The sequence below is a fragment of the Megalobrama amblycephala genome, unplaced genomic scaffold (assembly GCF_018812025.1).
Source record: "Megalobrama amblycephala isolate DHTTF-2021 unplaced genomic scaffold, ASM1881202v1 scaffold424, whole genome shotgun sequence".
Lineage (NCBI taxonomy): Eukaryota > Metazoa > Chordata > Actinopteri > Cypriniformes > Xenocyprididae > Megalobrama > Megalobrama amblycephala.
In genome coordinates this window covers 63,910-87,276 of record NW_025953372.1, presented here as the reverse complement: position 1 = coordinate 87,276, position 23,367 = coordinate 63,910, and the positions used below count along the sequence as shown (strand labels likewise).

Sequence of the window (23,367 nt, the reverse complement as noted above, 5' to 3'; positions counted from 1 at the left end):
TGTCCTGCTTCCCTTGAGAACAGACAGACAAACAAACGAGAGTGGAGCTCTCTCGGAGGGAAACGCTCACAACGCGTGCCGACAGAACTCTCAAGCACTGGGCATGCATGCTCTAACAAGTGTCAAGTGTCAAGTGTGTTACAAAACATCCCTGAAAGACAAAAGAGGATGACTTGTTCTTTAGGCGCTCCTTATGTGCGTTCGGGTCGCACTAGTAGTGACGTTATAGGCTGTCGCCGGTCAATACGATTGCTGTGATTTGATAGTGTTTCAGACAACGGTTCCCGCTAAGGCGTTCCCCAAATGTGTTAAGACGCAACGCGAGTTCCCTTTCCAAAAAAAAAAAAAAAAAAAAAACAACTAAAAAAAACCCCTGAGATCATGGTGTTGGAGAAGCCTACTGAGTTTCATTTCGATTGACCAAAGTACAGCCTCTGAACCATTTTTGGGTCAACATTGTAAAGTTTGCGACATCATAACATTTGAACAAAAATGAATAAAAAAAAAAATCTGTTCAATAATTTCTGTGCAACTCGGTCCAAAGATCATCTGAGCCATTTTTGTAAGAAATGAGCAAAATTTGCAGAAAGAGTAGTGAAAAAACAGAATATAGTATTTTTCAAAATGGTCACTATGGTAATGGGTGGAGCCAATATAAAATGTTAAAAGTGATCAACATGAGGAGAGAAATTAGGTGTACTAAGTTTTATTTTTCTAGAACAAAAGGTTCAAAAGTGTAGCATATGCACACGTATCAGGATAATCAATAAACTTTGGAATGTTCAGAATGCTTTTAGCATGCTGGACTGGGTTGTAAAATCTCATCTCGGCTCCGACCGGTCTGCAAAAGAGGAGCCCTCTGACACCTTTGTTACCCTTCGAAACTAAACAGAGATGTCCACTTCCAGCTCTTGGGACATCAAAGGGTCCCTCATGTGGACTACGGACCAGATTCACATTCCAACACCCAGCACACACACACACAGGCACACACAAAAACACACAAACATACATTATTGACTGTATATGTAAAATATAACTATGCCAAGTCACATCCATTTATGTACCCATCATGTATCTCGAGTGTGTGCATGTTTCCTAATGTTTAGACTTAGTTTAAATAACTGTAGTTGAGTTAGTTTTAGTTGTAATAAGGGAATTTTGTCTGTAAACCATAACTTCCTTTATATACCTGTCTGATCTATCGAGTTTGATCTCATTTTAAAGCTCTGGCTACTGATCATTCACTGAGATATGTCACATAGCTGACAAATGCATTTTTCTATGTGTTTAATGATACTGTGAAGAAAGTACTCCATCTCGAAATCCGATCTGATAGTCATAAAGTATGCATATTCAGCTAGGAGACCAAACAAAGGAACTTTGCCCGCCAAATAGGGCTGCGCATCTATTGGCCGCTACAATTCAGGAGGTGTGTTATCTTGGGTTTCCATAAAAACAACGACACACACCTTTTCCGTTGTCTCCCGATTGTCTCTCGACTGCCCTGAACTGCCTCAGGCGACAGCACTGCCATCACGCGCTCTCCTCCCGGGACGACCATCTCCTTGGACTCTCTCTCTCTCTTCTTCTCTGTCATCTTACGCGTCAGTTAAACCTCGTTTGAAAACCCCGCCGGAGAAACCCTTTCGGAAAGGACCAACCAAGCCAGGCGCATTGAAACTGCTACACACCGACTTGAACCATAAGCAAGTATTATAATTTCTCTGAAATTTTTTAAACTGATTTCTGTGCTGGCTTTCACAGGGGTAACTGTTGCAATTTTGCCTTCTCTCTTTCCTTCCTTTCCTGTCTCTACGTTCCCTTTTGTATATATTTGTATATTCTGTATTTTAGACGTATAACCTATGTATTAGTAGTTTTACATATATTAAATACATTATATCCATGCTCTTTGTTCTCTTGCTCATTCAACAAAGACCAGGTCACTTTAAGGTTTCGATCCTATATCCTTGCTTTACGTTTGGATGCTAGAATAGGAAGTCTTTCTCGTGGCCAGAGAACAGACTTTCCTTTTAATAACATTCTGAGGAACTATAGCTTGCCGGACAAACGAACAGTTTCTCTAAATAATTATTAAACCAGAACTAATCATATATATTTGATTACAATTCGTTGTAATTAATTCACCATATATGGTTAATTTCCCCCCTTGGGTCGGTATGTGCATAATAATTCATAAAGTTTTATGAATTATTATATTCATATTCCACCCATAAATTGATTAATAACTGTACGAACCGTTACAAAAGTTATAACCATTTCAAATGTAAATTTTTAAACTGGTGGTGGTGCTATAGATTTGGTCCTAGAGAGTCCAAAAGTGTTGAAATCACTTTTCATTAGCATCACTATAAGTGTGCCAATTTTCATCATTATGTACGTTCAGTTCATAGGACAGCCATAGACGAAAGCTAACCATTCCAATAGTCCACTCTCCACCATCCTGGACCTATGATTTTCTCTCATTTAGATATCTGCACCCGATCTGTCACATTACAATTATTCTCAGTGTTAAGCGTTTGTCAAAATTGCATTTCCTTAATAGTCTAAACACAGGCTTTACTCCCTTCAAACTTAAATTGGAATGTTATTGTTTCTGTCACTGCAACTTCTCAAACACACACAAAAAATTAAAAATGTTCACATTATTCGCACTTTATTCGTCCTGGTTAACTACTCCATTAAAACGCTCCCATGTGGTACTTTTCCTTTTCTTCCTTTTGTTTTGTTTTTAATTCTGCTAAAAAAATAAAAATAATAATCTCTCTTTTTTCACCGCTCTTTTTTCACTGGAATACCAAAGCACAAGGGCTATTTTGATCAAAATACCTGGTTTGAGTAGCTCACCATTCAAGTTGTTCATAGTTATATGAGTAAATGCAATTTCATGCGTGTGTAATCAACATATCTCACCAACGTAGGGCGATTTTGATTGGTGTAGTGAGGCAGGAGGTGAAGAGGTCAGCAGGGAGGTCAGGGTTCATGGGTAGGAGCTCACTGGCCTCACAGGCTGCCAACTGAATGCAGTTCTTCATGGAGGGAGGCAGGGGCATCTGAGCCAGCGGGTGGTTTGGGTTTATTGCTGCCACCTAGTAAAAGATAAGGAAAACAAGTGAGCAGAAATGTCCTGCAGAAAGGTCCCACATAAATATGAAATTATGTTGTGCCGAAGTCAACATGCGATGTTGTTCTCCCTTACTGATGACTCTGATGTCCGAATGTGTTCAACAGACTTGCAAGGCACAAACACCAGCTTGTGATCATTGGCTTTTTTTTTTCCAGAATCTCTTCCATGACAGAAAATATAACACAATATAAATATATGTGTTTTTTTCCAAGACACATTTAGAAAATGTCTGGCTGAAAATTACTCATGTTGTGGTAAAGATTTTGGTCTTATTTACCTCTAAGTAGTTGCAGGAAGCTGCTATAAGTGCTTTTTGTGTGTGTATATCTAACTCATTTAAAAAACAAACAAACAAACAAACAAACAAACAAAAAAAACAGGAATGTGCATAAGATGGCAATAGTATGTCCAGTGGCAAGCCATTATGTTTAGTGCATCTTAGTGGTGTATATTTTTGTTTTTCATCTTTTGGGATGCAAAGTGTACATTATGTCACACAAAAGGTGCAAAGCTGTATGAAGCTGTGACAGGATATAAACATTTTAGCCCTTCCTTACATAGCCAACAATGTGACATTCACTATGTAGTTATGGTAAATGAGTAATCAAGGTAGACAGTATTTGCATGAATGCGTAAAAAAGCCTTTGTCGCTTATATGTTTTCTCATGTATGAGTTCAGACTATCAGATGTCATGATAGCCATGAGCTAATTTTTTTCAGTCTTCTCTTCCCTCTTACATACACCAACCAATGTAGATTTACCAAATAATGGTTACACTATCTAAACCAACATGAAAATTAGAAACCAATTATGGAAATTAGAAACAAGCCTATTATCTATTATCATAGACTCACATCAAGCTGACCCTTCAAAGACGTGAGATGGTCACAGCATTACAAAACAAGAACAGATTTTCTCCCATAAAGACTGGATAAACCGAGATTTATCCATTCAGAGTAGGTGTCAATAGAGCATAATATTGCGATATTCTGTGTGGGGATATTAGGCTCGTTTGAGATGAGCAAAATCTGCACAGAACCGATCACCACTGATCACGCAAAATGCATGCCGGTTAGAAATGTGTCCAACTGTGTGCCACCTTACTTTGATGTCATGTGCCAAAAAACTCTCGCAATGGTGAGGTGGCCACGTTAGATTCTGCAGTCAGTCACAGTTGCACTATCCCAACTGCGTTGATCAAAAACATGATGGGAAACAGCTTAACACTTATTGGTTTAAACAACCAATAAACAACCAATAAGCAACAACCAATGTGATGAATTGTTCTCTTTTAAAATGTTTGATTTTAAAACTGTGATGTTTTAATGTGTATAAATTATGTGTGAATATGTGAATAACTTTCAGACAGTGTTATCTCTCTATGGAATATGTGATTGTTGTCATATTTATTAACTAAAATATGTATATTTTAAACAAAAAATTGAGAAAAAATACTTCTTTTTAATGGAATTAATTAAATAAGTACTTTGGGTGTCTTGTTCATCATATTTATTTTCATATACATAAAAGCAACAGAACTTAAATTACATTCAGTTTATTACCAACACAGTGCATGAGTGTGAATTCCGCGATATCCACCTTTGATCTCAAAGGTGTCTAAACCACTATGAGAAGAGAGAACTGTCCGTCTGGGCTGTACTTTTTTCACTCAACTCAATGCAGCCGCCTACTCTTGCATACTTTTCAAGCGAGGCAAGGCGCATCTCAAACAAGCCTATTGATCCACTACGGAAGAGAGAACTCTCCGTCTTGGCTGCACCTTTTTCACTCCTCTCCTCTCTGTAGCCACCTACTCTCGCCTAAATTTCAGGTGAGGCACATCTCAAAAGAGATTTTATCAATACACGGACCAATATTGGCATTTTCAGGGACTGAATTTCGGCACATAATTAGAATCAAAGAAGCTGCCTATATAATGTCTATACTGCCAGCACACTCGTTCGTAATACAACACGTTTGAAGAACTGTTAAAATGTGTCTAATGTTATAATTTGTTACATTTATATATACTTTCCTTGGCACTCAAAGCGCTTTAAATATTTAAGGCGGGAATCTTAGAAGATTAATTAAAACAGCCTTCACCATCATTAACTGAGAGCTCACCTGTTACATTACTGTTACAAGTAATGTACATTACTGGTATGGCGGATTATGTTTACCGACAGTGGTTTCTGGACGTATTCCTGGGCCCATTTAGTAATATCATTAACACAATCATGATGCAGTGTTGCCTAAGGGCCCGAAGATCACGGGCATCCAATAAAGGTATTTGGCCTTGTCCTTTAAACTGGAGATTTCTCCAGTTTCTCTGAATCATTTGATAATGTTATGCACTGTAGATGATGAGATTTGCAAAGCCTTTGCAATTTGACATTGAGGAACGTTGTTTTCCACAATCTTTTTATGCACTCTTTCACAGATTGGAGCCTCTGCCCATCTTTACTTCTGAGACACTCCGCCTCTCTAAGGCCCCGTCCACACGAAGCCAGATCTTTCCCTATCCGATCTTTTATTTTTTTTGTCTCGAAATATCTGCGTACACATGAAACCACTGAAACGACTCAAAACGAAATAGTATACATGCCAGACCAGTATGTGGTGCTGTAATTCTACCACAGAGATACACTTAAAACAGCGAATAAGACTTGGAGCATGCACATAAACCTTGTGCGCTGTATACAAACTTTAGTAAAGCTTAGAAATAACGCTTTATTTTGGCTCAGTAGCTTCTGCAGCAATAAACAAGCATCTAGAGTCTGCTATTGTTGTTGTTGTTGTAGTTCCCTTTCGATACTTCACTCGTACTGCGTATGGGGAAAAGTCTCCCTTTTTCCCCGTCACTGAAGCCTTTTTCAATAACGCAGTGTAACTGCATCGTCATTGGTTCACTCATGAGAAGTTGTTGAACCAATGACGGCGCGGCATAGCTGCGCGCCCTATGGCGAGAAAGCGCGCGAATTTTCCCGCCGAAAGGGGCGGGGTTGAGTGCTATATAAGCGGGCGTTTCGCCATAGGAATTCAGTCCTTTCTCCTTCAGCGACGACTACACATCTCTTCGCTGATCTCCGCGCTGAAGCCGAAGAAGCTCGCCGCCTGGAAGAAGCAGCTCTTGCCGCCGTTGAAGAGGCCCCGCAGCGGACCCAGCTGAGCCGCCGGACTTCCACAGCGCCGGCGCCCTCGTGGACTACTGCCCGAGCGCCGTCTTCAAGACGCCCGCCGCCTGCTTCCTGTTCCGGCCGCCGTCTCAGCCGTCTCCTGCCGCCATCCGGCGCCCCCTCTGAGAGCGTTTTCCTCGCGGTTTATTACCGCTCTAAGAGCATTTTTCCTAGCGGATTCGTCCGCTCTAAAAGAGCTTCCGCGGCCCTCGCCACTCTATAAGAGCCCCCCAATCGCCGTTTTCACGGTGCCGGCATTTTTACAAATGCCGCGTCACTTCTGTGACACCTGCAGAGCCCCTCTGCAGGACAGCGATGGACACGATGAGTGCGTTGGATGCCTGGGTAAGCCCCATGCGGAAGCCGCGCTCACCGACACTTCATGCCCGCACTGCGAGTGCATGAGTCTGGCCTCTCTGCGCTCGCGGGTTGCTTTCTTTGCCGGAAGCAGTCCCGCCGCTCGCGCCCTCCCGTCCCCTTCCCGCCGCGAGCCTGCGAGGAAGAGACAGCGGGGTAGAGCGACTCAGCGCCCGGAGATGAGCGAGCTCACGTCGGCCCAGCCCCCGCGTGCCTCGCCCTCTCCCACCAGAGAGCAGTCGCCCGTCAGGTTCTCCCACCCTGAGCAGCGTCCCTCAGCACATGCAAGTGACCTCGTCTCATTTGGTGGATCCGACGAAGAGCCGCTGGATGAGTCCATGTCTCTCGCGGCTTCTGAAGCAGAAGGCTGGGTTGGCGAGTTGGACGACCCCGCCCCCCCGCCTCCGCTGGAGCCCATCGAACACGGCTCGGGTATGGACGCCGAACTTCTCCGCGTCCTCTCAAAAGCTGTGGAGGAGCTGGACCTGGAAGAGCTGTCACGAAGCCGTCTAGATGAGTGGTTCCTGCCGGGAAGACGCCAGGCCCCTCGTCAACGTGCTGCCCCGTTCTTCCCCGAGGTACACGAAGAGCTGACCAAGTCATGGCGCGCACCTTACTCTGCCCGCCTGCACACCACGCACCGTTCAGCCCTCACCACTGTAGACGGCGCTGAAGAAAAGGGTTACGAGCACCCGCCACCCCTGGATGAAGCAGTGGCAGCTCACCTCTGTCCTCCCACGGCCGTGGGCTGGAAATCTAAGAGAGCCCTTCCTTCGAAGCCCTGCAGAACTACCTCCACCCTGGCTTCGCGAGCCTACGCCTCAGCTGGCCAAGCTGCCTCGGCGCTCCACACTATGGCCATCTTCCAAGTGTTTCAAGCCAAGCTTCTCCGCTCTATGGACGAGTCCGGCTTTGATGCACCCGCCTTCAGGGACCTCCGCAGCGCCACTGACCTAGCCCTGCGAGCCACGAAGGCCACAGCCCAGGCCATTGGAAGGTCCATGGCCAGCCTGGTGGTTTTAGAGCGCCACTTATGGCTCAACTTGACCGAGATCAAGGATGCAGATAAGATGGCCTTTTTAGACGCCCCTGTCTCGCCTTCCGGTCTCTTTGGGCCATCGGTAGAGGGTCTCACCGAGCGATTCACCGCAGCGCAGAAGTCGTCTCAGGCCATGAGACACTTCCTGCCAAAACGCTCCAGCTCCGCATCTGCTTCAAGCCGACCCAGGCCTGCGCCGGCTCAGCAGAGCAAGCCTGCCCCCTCTGCCTCCCAGGCAGCACCGCCAAAGGAGCAATGCCACCGCTCGCGCTCTGCCAGACGCTCCTTCCCGAGACGCCAGGGACCCCGGCCCAAGATTGCGCTGGACCCTGTGACGCCTAAGCCATCCTGATCCAAGAAGGAAGAGGACAGGGGAATGTCTCGCTGCGGCCGGACCACCCCCAAAGCTCCTTTGTGCAGTTTCCCCTCCGCCTCGTTCACATCCGGGCGCGGGAATAATGCTCAGTGTTACAGATGGACCCACAAATGTTGCGTCCACTCAAACCGCCGTTTTCACGGCGAACACATTTTTACCTTCTCTAATAAAGGGCAAATTTCCTCTTCCACTCCCCTCGGTGCACAGCCCCCCCTCAGGCGGGCTGTCAGCCGATGTTATTCAACCTCTTGCCGCCCGGGTCGAGGCTTGGCGTGCCATCCCCGGGCTGTCAGAGTGGATCCTAGGGATCATAAGTCAGGGCTACTCGCTCCAGTTCGCCCGAAGACCCCCACGCTTCGGCGGGGTGCTTCAGACTTCGGTGAATTCGGACAGCGCTCACGTTCTCCGAACCGAAGTCTTGGCGCTGCTCAAGAAAGGGGCTATAGAAATAGTTTCTCCTCCAGAGAGCGAGTCGGGCTTTTACAGCCGTTACTTTCTGGTCCCCAAGAAAGACGGCGGTCTCAGACCCATCCTAGATCTCAGGATCTTGAACCGCTCCCTCATGAGACGGAAGTTCAAGATGCTGACGCTGAAGCAGATCCTCGCACAAATTTGTCACGAGGACTGGTTCTGCTCACTGGACCTGAAAGATGCTTACTTTCACATCCAGATAGCCCCCCACCACAGGCGGTTCTTGAGATTCGCCTTCGAGGGTGTGGCTTACAAATACACGGTCCTGCCCTTCGGGCTGTCCCTGGCTCCTCGCACTTTTACCAAGTGCATGAATGCGGCTCTTTCCCCGCTCAGACAGATGGGAATCCGTGTTCTGAACTATCTCGACGATTGGCTCATTCTGGCCCACTCGCGAGCAGAGCTAGAACTTCACAGATCCGTGCTCCTCAGCCATCTAGAATGCCTGGGACTCAGGGTCAACCTATCCAAGAGCTCGCTGCTTCCCAGCCAACGCATCTCGTTCCTGGGAGCGGTTTTCGACTCTGTCCGCATGACGGCAGTAGTCTCACCAGAGCGCGCTCTGGCCATTCAGCAGCTCGCGGCTTCCGTCACAAACAAAGCCTACCTTCCTCTGAAGTCCTTCCAGAGGCTATTAGGGCTGATGGCTTCCGCCTCCCCAGTTCTTCAGCTCGGCCTTCTTCGGATGCGGCCTCTGCAGTACTGGCTGAAGTTTCGGGTTCCCCCCCACGCCTGGCGGCACGGCCGCTTCTGTCTCAAGGTCAATCAGGCCTGTCTATCAGCCCTGAAGCCCTGGTTGAACCCAGAGTGGTTCAAGCGTGGTGTACCCCTTCAGGCGGCGTCGCGAAGGACGGTGCTCTCGACGGACGCATCCAACTCGGGTTGGGGCGCTCTTTGCGAGGGCAGACCGGCCTTCGGCTCGTGGTCACACGAAGAGAGCCATCTCCATATCAACTGCCTAGAGATGCTGGCAGTGATACGTGCCCTTCACTTCTTTCAGGCTCACCTGACGGGTTGCCACGTCCTAGTCCAATCGGACAGCATGACGGTGGTGTCGTACATAAATCACCAGGGAGGTCTTTCGTCCAGCCGCTTATGCGCACTGGCGAAGCGCCTACTGGAATGGGCTCTACCCAGATTTCTGTCGCTCAGGGCGACACACATTCCTGGGAAAACCAATCTGGGAGCAGATATGTTGTCCCGGAGCAATGTTCCCTCAGACGAGTGGACGCTCCACCCCCAGACGGTTCTCACAATATGGGAATTCTTCGGGAAGGCAGAGGTCGACCTCTTCGCCTCAGAAGACAACTCTCATTGCCCAACTTATTTCTCGAGGAAGGACGACGCGCTGGCCCACCATTGGCCCAGCTCCCTTCTCTACGCATTCCTCCCGATCGCTCTGATCCCTCAGGTTATCAGACGAATCAAGGAAGACAAGCACAGAGTCCTCCTGGAGGAGCCAGATTTGGTCCTCGGAGCTGTTCAGGCTCTCCACGAGAGCCCCGTGGCCCATTCCCCTGAGACGGGACCTTCTCTCTCAGGCGAACAGGACAATTTGGCACCCACAGCCAGAACTTTGGGCTCTGCACCTATGGTCCCTCGATGGGAGCCGGTCAGCCTCCCCGGGGACGTGTTGAACACCATCTCTCAGGCGAGAGCTCCGTCTACGAGACGTCTCTACGCCCAGAAATGGTCGATCTTTGTTGACTGGTGCTCTGCACGCAACATAGATCCAGTGGAGTGTGACGTATCTCAGATACTGTCCTTTCTCCAAGAGCGTTTGAATGCAGGACGAGCTCCTTCAATGCTCAAGGTTTACGTAGCAGCCATCGCAGCGTTTCACTCTCCTATCGCTGGCCAGTCGGTAGGAAAAAACGGCCTAGTGGTGCGTTTCTTGAGGGGTGCTAGGCGATTGAATCCTCCTCGCCCCCTCACTGTTCCCACCTGGGACCTATCTATGGTCCTTAGGGCTCTCAAAGGGCGTCCCTTTGAGCCGCTGTGCTCAGCTGACCTCAAGCCCCTGACACTTAAGACCGCGCTGCTACTGGCTCTAGCATCGGTTAAACGTGTCGGCGATCTGCAGGCCCTCTCTGTGAGCCCTGCTTGCCTTGAGTTTGGACCCAACGACTCTAAAGTCGTATTGAAACCCAGGCATGGCTACGTCCCCAAGGTGCTCTCGACCCCGTTCAGAGCACAGGTCATCTCCCTCTCTGCGCTCCCTGTCTCGTCAGAAGAGCAAGAGCTGGAGTTGCTCTGCCCTGTTAGGGCATTGAGAACTTATGTAGAGCGATCACAGCCTTTTCGGCTATCAGATCAACTCTTTGTTTGCTTTGGCGGCCGCACCAAAGGGTCTCCGGTCTCAAAGCAACGTCTCTCGCGTTGGATTGTCGACGCCATAGCTCTTTGTTACTCCTCCATGGGCTCGGAATGCCCCATAGGAGTTAGAGCTCACTCCACTAGGAGTATGGCCTCTTCTTGGACCTGGTCCAGTGGAGTTTCTATCAAAGACATCTGTGAGGCGGCCGGCTGGTCCTCGCCGTCCACCTTTGTCAGGTTTTACCAGTTGGACGTTCTGGCTTTGCAAGCTCGGGTCCTATCGGTCTGATGCAGCGGCCTCTTCGAGCTCCGCCTCAACCGGTTTAGGAGTGATCTCCTCTTGTAGTGTAACTAAGGGTTCGACGGCTTCGGCCCTCTCTTTAGTTTCGTGGACCCCTTCTAGGTGTCCCAAACATGTCCAGTCGTTCCCTTCCGTGGCACGGCGCGGTTGAATTCGTTCCCCATATGCAGTACGAGTGAAGTATCGAAAGGGAACGTACTCGGTTACTAACGTAACCTCGGTTCCCTGAGATACGGAACGAGTACTGCGTTTCTTGCCGTGCCACGAGGCTGCGGCTTCAGGGTCGTCGCTTCAGTCGATATGGCCTGAATTCCTATGGCGAAACGCCCGCTTATATAGCACTCAACCCCGCCCCTTTCGGCGGGAAAATTCGCGCGCTTTCTCGCCATAGGGCGCGCAGTGACGACAAGAGCCGTCACTATTTTCATTTTTTAAACACTTGCAGTCTGTATAATGCATAAACACAACTTCATTCTTTATAAATCTCTCCAACAGTGTGTAATGTTAGCTTTAGCCACGGAGGACAGCCTCAAATTCACTCAGAATAAAACTTTTAACATCAAAATAAATCCTTTACTCACATAATTCGAAGCATGCATACAGCATGCATGACGAACATCTTGTAAAGATCCATTTGAGGGTTATATTAGCTGTGTGAACTTTGTAAATGCGCTGTAATATAGTCGACAGCTCGTGTGGCAGGAAGCACGCGTCTTAAAGGGGCGGCGCCGAGTGTAAATCAGTGCATTGTTAATGGTGCCCCAAAATAGGCAGTTAAAAAAATTTATTTAAAAAAATCTATGGGGTATTTTGAGCTGAAACTTCACAGACACATTCAGGAGACACCTTAGACTTATATTACATCTTGTGAAAGAACGTTCTTGGGCACTTTTAAACTTTTGTGAAAATATAGAATTAATTCCCACCCCTAATGTATAGATTCCCAAACAGAACAATGTTGAAAACACCAGCGTTTATATCTTCTGGGAAAATGACTGACTTATATTAAAGAAATTATTTTAACATAGACAAAATGTCATACAGCAATTAGGCGGTTTGACCAAAAACCTGTATCACTGTAATTTTTTTTAAGATTTAAGATTCTGGACTTTATGTAGCTTAGTGGATTATTTTACTGTCATGAGTACACATAATATAAATATTGTAATGACATATACTGAAGGCATTGATTACTATAAACAGACTTGCTTGTTACATCAGTGTGTGGTAGCAAGTGACTGTCTTTATGAATGAGTCATTACACCATTCATTTAACCAATTCATTCAAAAACACTGATTCATTCAAGAAAAGAAGTGTTGTGATTATCTGAACTTTGAACACAACCTCAGCCAACAAAGCAATGCTGAAGCTGGTGCTTTACTTCATAGAGATCAATGCATTGGTTAATGATGATGGCAGCCAAATGTATCGCTTTTCTCAGAGGACATGGCAAACTGTTTTTTTCCAGCACTACAACAGCTTTGAATTAGAGTGAGACCCAGTATCAAAACCATTCTCATCTAAAGATCTAACCATCAGCAGCTATTTAATTTTTTTTTTTTTTTTTTTAATACAATAGTTTTTTTATTGCTTTAAATTTTTATTAATATTTTGAAATAATATATATATATATATATATATATATATATATATATATATATATATTTTAATTGTAATTTTAGTTACTAAGGATGTAACGACATCACAATCTCATAACTGTTGCTTAGATGTATGAGGTATAGTATGACATGGGTCAAATGACCTAAAACTCCCTTATATAAAATAAAATAATTGCACCAGCTGAACCTTGACAAAGGTAACATCTGTAACATCTATTTTTTTTTCTAACATTCTCTATGCTACTACCTACTTACCTACCTCGTAGATTAGATATTAATTTTACAGTCAAGTCAAGTTTGAATGCATAAAGGGATTCATAAAGACTTCACTTGTTTCAGAAAGAATTATTCAGTGATAGATACATTTTTAACAGTGATTTGTTGCCACCTGGTGGTGTAACAATGCAATCGATACAGTCATTATTTGAAGCACCCGATTACTTTCAAAAGACGATTTATTCTATTTTGACTGGTAACATAGACATCAGCATTTATATATGAATAATAAACTTTTGTATACTTTTGTGATAACTGGAATATTTGTAACCGAAATAATGATACTGTGTGTTCGAAAAGATTATTTGTCAAGCTGTTTATATCTAAACATGACAACTCTCTCTACTTCAGCGGCAGCGTAAATGCAGATTTGAATGTCATGATTTTAATTTTGTCAAAGGTTAATATACATGGGCGAATCATTGTCATTTAGGAATTAGATCATGTGGGTGTTGAAATCGAGAATGCAATCTTTTAAAGATTAATCGTGCAGCTTTGTGTACTCCTCTCTCTCTCTCTATCTGATATCTGACGTATATGAGTAGCGCGAGAGCTTTTCAGTGCATTCATTGTTATAATATTCATGAGGTGAGACATCTCTAATAAAGGATATGCTCCTTGCACTTCGCCCACCCATCACATCAGAACCATTTTTGGAACCAGGCTGAAGAAAATGTACTTTTTTGCCCGGAAGACCTATCGAAACGTATTGCATTTCTGTCGGGAAGATCCAGGGAATCCCCGTGACGTCATGGGGTTGGACAGCTGATTGTCACGTCTGATAAAAGAAGCCGGTTTACCGGTGTTCGGGAGAGGACGCTCTCATTGCTACGTGGATAACGCGATCGATCGCTCTACACACTACTTGTTTGTCATCGTCTGTGACTGATTATCTCGTTGTGGAAGTAACATCCATTGGATTATTTCACCTTCGGGATACTGAACAGGACAACGCTATACATCGTGCTCCCGGACTAAAAGCCTTTCCGGTGAGGCCGATTCAACACACACATGAAACATGAAACAAGCTTTGAATTCTATGGTGGGGTGGGAGGTGAAGTTCATGTGTGTCGGGGTTAATTTGTCAGGTTGTGGGGAAGGGACCAATGTATCTGGGACTTGGCTATTTGCTGGACAGGCATAGTATGATGTCCCGAGTGGAGAGCCACACCTCCTGTATGGGCTGGTAGGTGGGAGTATTGGTTCACTAGGCATCTGCGTGACCCTTCTGACGGCAGACTGCCCGTTGGAGATGGTGGGGAGCTGTGTCCCAGACCCTCTCATTCTCCTGGAACAATCTAAGCATTAGTGACTGGCGGTACATACTGTGGTTCCTCAGACTACGGGAACAGAGGGGGCTGGAAGCTTAATACACAATGAAATGGGGTGAGAACAGATGCTGGCTGATGAAGAGTTTTGACCATACTCGGTCCAAAGAGGTTCCAGGAGTTCTGATGGCTATGGTAGAAGGTTCTTAGGAATTGCCCAATCTCTTGTATCTTCCTCTCTGTGTGCCTGTTGGTTTGAGGATGGTAACTGGAGGAAAGACTCACAGTCACACCTAGAAGGGTGAAAGAGGCTTTCCAGGACTGGAAGATAAATTGAGGACCTTGATCGGAGACTATGTCGTCTTCTGCAAAGTTGTGCAAGACACAACTGAACATCATCTCAGCTGTTTCCATGGTCATAGGAAGACCCTTTCAGGGGCACAAGGCGGCAGGCATTGGAAAACCTATTGATGATGACCAGAATGCAGGTACATCTATCTGATGGTGGTAAGTCCATGATAAAATCAACTCCTAGATGTGAGAAGGGCCAATGAGGAACAGGCAGCAGGAGGAGCTTGCCAAATGGAAGATCTCATAAAATTTTGGATATTGTGCATTCCTTGCATCCTTGGATGAACATTCTCATATCCTGTGCCATGCTGTGTCACCAGAAGCGATCTTGTAGCAGTGGGAGGGTTTGATTGGTCCCAGAGTGCCAATGCCCAAGGAGGAATACATTCTTGGAATGTAGATGTGACCTGATGGGCACACTGGTGGAGTGGGCTCGGAGGCATTGGCTTCAGAGATCCTTTTGTCCACGGACCACTAGATCAGCCTGACTATAAGACTGGATGGAATTACAGGCTCAGAATTCTCAGAAGCTTCCTCAGGAGACGAAAGAGGGCATTGGCTTCTACATTTTTGGTTCCTAGACAATAGGAAATGGAAAAAACAAAATGGGTGAAGAAAAGGGCATGGCCTGTTTGGGGTTTAACCTTTTTACCTCAAAGAAATACTCCAGATTACAATGGTCAGTGAGCACAGTGAAGGGATATCGAGCCCCCTCCAGCCAATGCCTCCATTCCCCCAGAGCTAATTTGACAGCGAGGAGATCAATTTCCGATGTCATAATTCTGCTCCGCTAGGGTGAGTTTTCAAGAGAAGGTGGCACGTGGATGGAGTTGTGAGGGTTACCCCTGCTGCTCTGATAGCACTGATGTTGATTATACATTAGGGGTGTAACGATTCATTCATTTTCTCAATGTATCGATTACAAATCCTGACGATGCATATGCATCGATCTTGAAGCATTTTTTGAATCGTTAATTTTGGTCAATAATCAATGTAAAATACAAAGAATCTGATTAATCACGATTCTATAGCGATTCATTGCTTTAAAATATATAAACATTAAATTACTACATGCGCGAATTGATGGGAGACGTTGTGCATCGTCATTCACGCCCTCACAGCTCTCCTTCACAGACACGCGGTGCACTCTTTACAGCCTTTCACTGGAATGCTCTCGCACTCCGTCTAGCTCTCACTGATACATTTTTGAGCAGCCCACGTTTGAGCTCTCCTCAGGACGGACACTGCTATTCACATGAGCAGATGACAGTCTCTATCGAGACAGCAATAGTCCTGAGTCAAACCGCTCAAGCCATTGATAAAGCTGCCAAGTCATTGCGTGGTCACTACTGTTGAAATAAAACACTTTCATTGTGTGGAAAGTCACCGTTATTTTCAATAAGATAAAATACTGAAGTTTTGCGGAAATGGGTCATACCATTGACATTACCTGAGCAGCTGATGTAAAACCTCGCTTATTCAAGGGCGTGCATTTATTGCATGGACGGAGCAAACACATAATGTAAGTGTCTAAATGCATACGCAAAGTTCCAATGAATGAATAAATGAAATTTAACTTAATGTTGTTAAACTAAATGTGCGAAAGAAACTGCTGAAATAACTACAACATTAACAACACTGAAATAAGAGCACGCGGTTTATCTATCAATCAGATGCGCATTAAAGTTGTGTTTGTTCCTATAGCAACAGCAGAACCCCGGTGAGTTTTCTTTCAGAATCATCATAAGGAAAATGTTCTGTATAATGAGAACAAAGAGGGCTTTTATAACTATTCCGTGATGAAAAGTTAGTTTAGGATTAGTTGGGAAAGTGCATGCTATTCTAAGGTAGTCTCTCCATGTAAGCATTAGTATGTTTAATGTACCTGGAACACTTTAATAAGGTTGTGTAACCATTAACACTATCCTACTTCCTACACTACAGTTAACATGAACAATACTTTTACAGCCTTTTAAAATTGTGGCTTATGTAAATTTCTACAAATGCTACTTTTTAGGCTATTAAAATAAAGTTATGTAGCATCATTAAGAACTAACATGAACTTACATTAACAATGGACAAAAGGTTGGTTTTTGCCCTTACTCTCTGACCTCCTGAAGGCCGTAGTTTAATTCACACCCTGACTAAGACACATTGGGTGAAGCATTTCAATAACCCTAATGAATGCATATAAAAATGCAGAATCGAATCGCATCGAATTTTAATGTGAATCGCCTCGAATCGAATCATTCTGAATTTGCAAAATTCGTTCTTGAATCGAATCAAACGCCTATGAATCGTGAATCGAATTGATTCGCTGTCTACCCTAAGATTCACAGCCCTATTATACATATAATGTGTATAATCACAATTTAACTAAAACAACGAAACTTAAAAAAAAGGGACAAATTAATAAAACATCCTCACATTTAACCAATTAGGCAAAACAGCCCTGACCTGTCGAGGCATGGACTACTCTAGACCCCTGAAGGTATGCTATGCTATTTGGCACCAAGATGTTAGCAGCAGATCCTTTAAGTCCTGTAAGTTGTGAGGTGGGGCCTCCATGGATTGGAACCAAACCGGTTCTGGCTAGAGCACAGCAAGAAGAAAGAAATGCTCCAAAAGAAAGACATTTTCTATTTTCTAGACATTTCTATACATATTGGCTTGAAACCACAAAAATGGACAGGAATACTGTAAGGAACATATCCTATACGTCTTTTTACTCATCCAGGAAACTGTGCGCACACAGTGGAAACCGCACCTGGAATAAAAGCCAATGCAATTGCACCCACTGAGACAGAAATGTGATACCTCAACAAATTCACATCAAGTTTGGACTCTATGAGTTCAGAACACTGCCACAAGGACTTTGAGAAAGGTTTTGAAAAGAAATAAAGCATTTTCAAGGTCATAAAGACAGTGTCTTATTTAACTCGATTATTTTGGGACAATACAACAAGTTTCACAGGATGGGAAGGTAATGTGATGGGCAGACACCTTGAATGCTACGACCCAATCACATCACCACAGCAGGAAAGGTGGGGATTAGTAATCCCCTCCCCAACGGGAAGGAATAAAAGCTTTCCCAAGTGAACAAACCCTTGTTCTGAGTTTCTGACCTGATGAAGGAAGAAAAAAAGCACGACCAAGGTGATACTCTTGGGAGTAAACCTTTCACTGCACGGACCTTCAAGCAGCCCAGCGGCTTCTGCAGAGGACTTTGGTTCCTGACCTGCATGACTCAAGTACCTCCAACCTACAGAAGATCCTGCGGACTGACCACCATCTGACCTACAGTTCTCTGGATTACACAAAGACCTCCAGCACTCAGTGCAGCTCTGCAACTGTTGGATAGCAACCAATTCGTTGCTCATCTACTTGGCATTCAATTTTGTTAACATCCATTTGTGTTGTAGTTTGTAGTTTCTGTTTGATTATTGATTCAATTTTCTTAGTAGTTTAGTCATTTTTCCTTAGTAGTTTAGTCATTTTCCTTCATAGTATTTAGTGAGTGTGATATTTTACTCTTGTATATCTTTTTGTTAATAAATTCATTTTTATTGCAAACTGTGTCATTTTTGTGTTGATAATCAGAGGCTCTACAAGCTCGCCCGAATCTCAATAAATCCTTCAGATTGGTCAGATGATAAACTTCCTCCAATTTATAAAATTCTAATTCAGTCAACAATCTTCCATGATTGTTCTTTATTGTCAAGGTGAGATTCCTTGCTGGTGCCCCAAAATATTGGAAGGAATCATCTGACTCAATATTAATATTAATATAAAATATTAATATTTAAGACCATAAATAACTACATTTGTGGTGCCCTCGTGTGAGGCTAATCCAAAACCACTACACATTAAAGGGTGTACATGGTCTGCAAAAATGCTTAGGTAGGTGGTACGTGTCAAATTAACATCCACATGGATTGCAGGACCGAAGGCAGGGATGCTGCACATTTTGTAAAGTAAAATTTAAGGCTTTTAAAGACCTTTTTAAGACCTGAAGAAATAAAAATTAATACTATACATTAGGGGTGTGCAATATTGACAAAAATGTTTATCTCAAAATTTTTAAAATTGTTTTAAAAGTTTCAAAGTTTGTTGATAACAATAATTAGATTATATTTTTTCTGAGTGTGTTTTTGTGCTGGTTCCATGGCTGGTTTAGGCCTGTTGTGGACAGCTGACTCGCGAAGACATTCATATTATTCATATTCTGTGCGGTGGTTAGTTCACAGCAGTGACAGAAATTGATTTCCAGGTATATTTTTTACCTACATAAGGGCATGTTTCTAAACTTATTAGAGCATTACCTTTTATGTCAAATTCTAACATTCAAATTAAATTCAATTAGAATAATAGCACACCATAGGGCTGTTAAAAATAAAATAAAATCATTAGCAACAAAATCCATCAAGGTGACAAAGAAGCGGCATGAGAAGTGTCATTAATATATCTACACTGCATTTACAATTTGTCTACATAACTTTAATTAAATATTTAAATATGAAATAATTTCTAATTGTAACTTTTTAATTAAAATGCACTTTAAATATGAAACTAAACTGCCAGGTGGTGGCATCAAGTAATGAGTGAGTCATTCATTCAACTGATTTGTTCAAATGACTGATTCATTCAGGAACGAAGCAAGCGATCATCAAACCATGGATTCAGTCAGTACAACAAAAGCATTTGCCTGTTGCACGGAGACTCTGTTCTGCTGTTCATCATTTTGAAATTTTCGTTGGCGAAACTGACTCATAATGTTAACTTCAAAAAAGACAAAAACTCATTGGGGAAAAATGCCCACGTATCTTGAATTTTGAGGGCATATAATTGCATGCATCACGCAGTAAAAGCGTGAGTGACAAACTCAATGTCAGCTCGCACATCGTTAACAACAATTACGACATCATCATAAACGATACATATCACACACCCTACACACATAAAGAATGACCTTACAATGGTTACTGAACTGACATTTACCCATTTTCTTCTGCTTTCTCTTTCTTTCGCATGCAGAAGATAGTACATTACACGCTGTCGTAAATGCCGCGAGACCCACAAATTGTCACGTGAACAAGCAAATCCACAAAGAAAAAGTAATATGTACGTTAATTAGATAGTTTTAATTTAGTAAATGATTTAGATATGTCTAAGTCAAAGTGTCATCTAAAATTTAAGACCTCTCATAAGTAAAAATAAGACTTTTTATGGCTTTAAATTAAAATATATATATATTTTAAGACTTTTTAAGGATCCGTGGGAACCCTGCAAGGTTTTCCAGCAGAACATTGCCCAAAGCATCACACTGCCTCCGCCGGCATGCCTTCTTCCTATAGTGCATCCTGGTGCCACGTGTTCCCCAGGTAAGTGACGCACATGTACCGGCCATCCACGTGATGTAAAAGAAAATGTGATTCATCAGACCAGGCCACCTTCTTCCACTGCTCCGTGGTCCAGTTCTGATGCTCACTTGCCCACTGTTGGCGCTTTCGGTGGTGGACCGGGGTTACCATGCAAACTCCTAATTAATGCTTATTAATAGTTAGTAAGGTAGTTGTTAAGTTTAGGTACTGGGTAGGAATTGGGTAAGATTGGGGATGTAGAATATGGTCATGCAGAGTAAGGCATTAATGTTAAAGATGCATGATACATCAGCCACCATATCGGTATCGGCCGATATATGATCATTTTTAATGTTATCATTATTGACCCAGTAAGGAAAATAGGCTGATATATTAAAGCCAATAAATAAATGATTATTTCCTTCAGCTGAGATGCTTCAGATGTGCAATGTTTGCCATGATGGTTTTGAATTGATTGAAATATGATTGGAATCACTTCGAAAAGGGAAACACAGTTGAGTGCAACATGTATAGAGCAAGTCTGTCATATAAGTTACATAAAATTATAATGAAGACAATACTGTAAAGAATGTTGTGAATTCTTCTGGCACTGTGTGAAATACAGACTGAACAGAACATCATAACATCCCATTGCTGTATGGCCAGATGATATGCAAACTATGTTTCTCGGCTGGATAAAGCAAACCAGCTTCTCGCTAGTAAAGTGATGATTGATGCGAATTGTAATTAAGGTAAGGACGATTGCAGTGACGTACAGGAGTTGTACAGTAAGTATGTCTGTGTCTGTTATTAATGATAAGCAAAAAAAACTGTATGTTCGCACTCGATGCACTGATCGCATATTGTATTTATACACAGACACATTTCAGTACATTCATTTTGTTTCCACACACATTCACATACAGGATAATGTTTTTATCTGTCATGTGTATGTTGCTGTGTTTAGTCATTCTGAATGGATCTGTGTACAGCAGTAGGCATATAATGCAGTCAGGTCAAGGCGGTTGGTTATTTATTTTTTTGCATCTCCATGTGGTCCTGTTCAGTATTACAACTTGACATGTCTAAAATGTAAACGAGTTCTAAACAAGCTCTTTGCAAAAGCACCATACACTGAATTCTGAAATGTTTGTTCTGTGAATTTTTATTTATTTAATTAAATTAGTTAATTAATTATTAATTAATCTATTTTTTTTGTTGTTGTTGTGTGTACTTTGGTGTTCATAAATTTAAGAATTATATGTAATCCTTATTTCATTTGGTTGCCTCTTTTTGGAGTCTTCAAGTGTCCTTTTTTGAAAAGACACCTAAATTAACCTTGAAAAAAGCTTGCAGAAAATACAGTTTTGCGAGAGTAATCCTTCAATCTGATAGTTTACTTTGCAGGATATAGCAAATGATGACAAAATAACACGTTAAACAAGATAAATGATGTATGCTTAATTTCACGATATGTATGCGATTAATCACAATTAATCACAATTAAAAATGTTAATCCATCGACAGCCCTAGTTTTTGCTGATAAGATAGCTATCTGATTTGTTAAAACAGTTCCATTTACACTTGGCTTTTATGTCAAACGGGTCAGGTCGGGTCCGGGCTAAAATTAGTATTTCTGTCAGATATCGGGTCGGGTGTGCTGTTAATAACTGCGAGTGCAGGGCGGATGCGGATTTATCAAACAGGACCCATGCAGGTCTCTGATGTGTCTCAGACCACCACCTGAAGTGGTTTGTGTGATCAAATTTAAATCTGCTTAAAGCATTTCAGAGGGCATTTATACCTGGTCTTTTCACGATCGGATAGCAATTTCGATCAGAGAAAATGCATGAAGAGATCAGGTGTAAACAAGGCCCTAAATGTAAGCAAAAATATGGTGTAACATAAATCAGTGTTTATTAGAACTGCAGAATACACACAAATCTCTGCATTAATCAAATAAATAAATAAATAAACACGTGTTTGTTTGGGAGTTGAAGTTGGCCAACTTTCTACCACTCGACAACAAATGAACTTTCTGTGGAATGGCCAGAAGTTACATTTTCCAGCAGTACCCAGGAAGAGAAAAGTGCTCAGTGCTCAATAAACAGTGGCATCATGTACCAATTTGCTACACAGAATCTCTAGCCTGCGCTGAATTCGGCTGATCTGCAAAATGACAAAAAAAATTAACAATTCCTATTTTGTTGTTGTTTTATTTAATTTATGACAGATTCCCCCAACCACTCAATCGCCAAAACTCATTCTATACCAATCACAAATTACATATTTTGGCTTCAAACAGCTTTTATATTCCTCATTTGATATCAATTTACACAGGGAATTCAAACAATGAACTCTATATGCAAACCTCCGATGTCCCTAGACTTTATGTAGGTCTATGTTGAAAATATGTAGGCCAATAGACCCCTTAATCGCCTACGTCACTTTGACGTCACCGCTCTAGCTGGAGGCAAAACATAAGGAAGAACTCATAGCAGGCGCGCTACAAGTTTGAGGTTTTGACTTTAAAATATTATCTTGTTGTGTTTTTGGCTGCCAGAATAGAAGGAACAGCACTTTTGGTTCAAAACTAAAGTTTTACCGGACCCCGGCAGACATTCCTTCACAGAAAAAAAGAAGACAATTGTGGTTGAATGCAATACGGCGTACAGACTGGACGGAGACGATCATAAATAATGCTCGTGTTTGCAGTGCACACTTCATATCAGGTAAAATAATCTATGCATATGTTCGATGAGGTAAGTGTAGGTGTCCGGCCACTCCACCCTCGGCAGGCCGTCAAGTCTTCATGCCACTCCCGTGGCCGTATGGCATACGGGTTCAGGCAGCCTGCTTCCATCCGCGAGAGTTAATTTACAAAAATAGCTGTCACGGTCCCGCAGAGTCAGTGACTGTACATATTCTGACAGTTCCGAACCTTCTTCTGCATCCATGTTTAATAAATCCCTCCTAAAACATGCTACCTTACGCTCGTCATCATTGCGTACAGCGCCTCTTTTTGCCTCCAGCTAAGCCATGTCCACTAGGAAACGTTGCAATGTTTACAAACTTTTAAGGGGTCTATTGGTTGTTTGCACATGACGTCACAGCAGCAGCGCGAAAGAGTCTGGAGGGCAAGGAGTGACTTTTCTATATAGGAATCCTATCAAAAACTCAAAATTCGTATGTTTTGTGTCGTTTATGGTTGCTTAAATCGATAAAATCGAGAACCCAGAATGTGTTTATATCGTTTACATAACTTATATCGTTTTTTATATCTTATATCGTTTCTTAACCTTAA

At 43.1% G+C, this 23,367-nt stretch overlaps 1 protein-coding gene across 1 annotated transcript in view; it reads right to left on the bottom strand.

Annotated features, from left to right (window-relative positions):
• rptor (regulatory associated protein of MTOR, complex 1) overlaps positions 1-23,367 on the bottom strand; it is a 190,049-nt gene that overhangs the window by 141,193 nt on the left and 25,489 nt on the right. Inside the window, exon 4 of the mRNA XM_048180091.1 lies at positions 2,938-3,113. Within this exon, the coding sequence (XP_048036048.1) occupies positions 2,938-3,113 (176 nt within the window). The remainder of the gene's footprint in view (positions 1-2,937; positions 3,114-23,367) is intronic.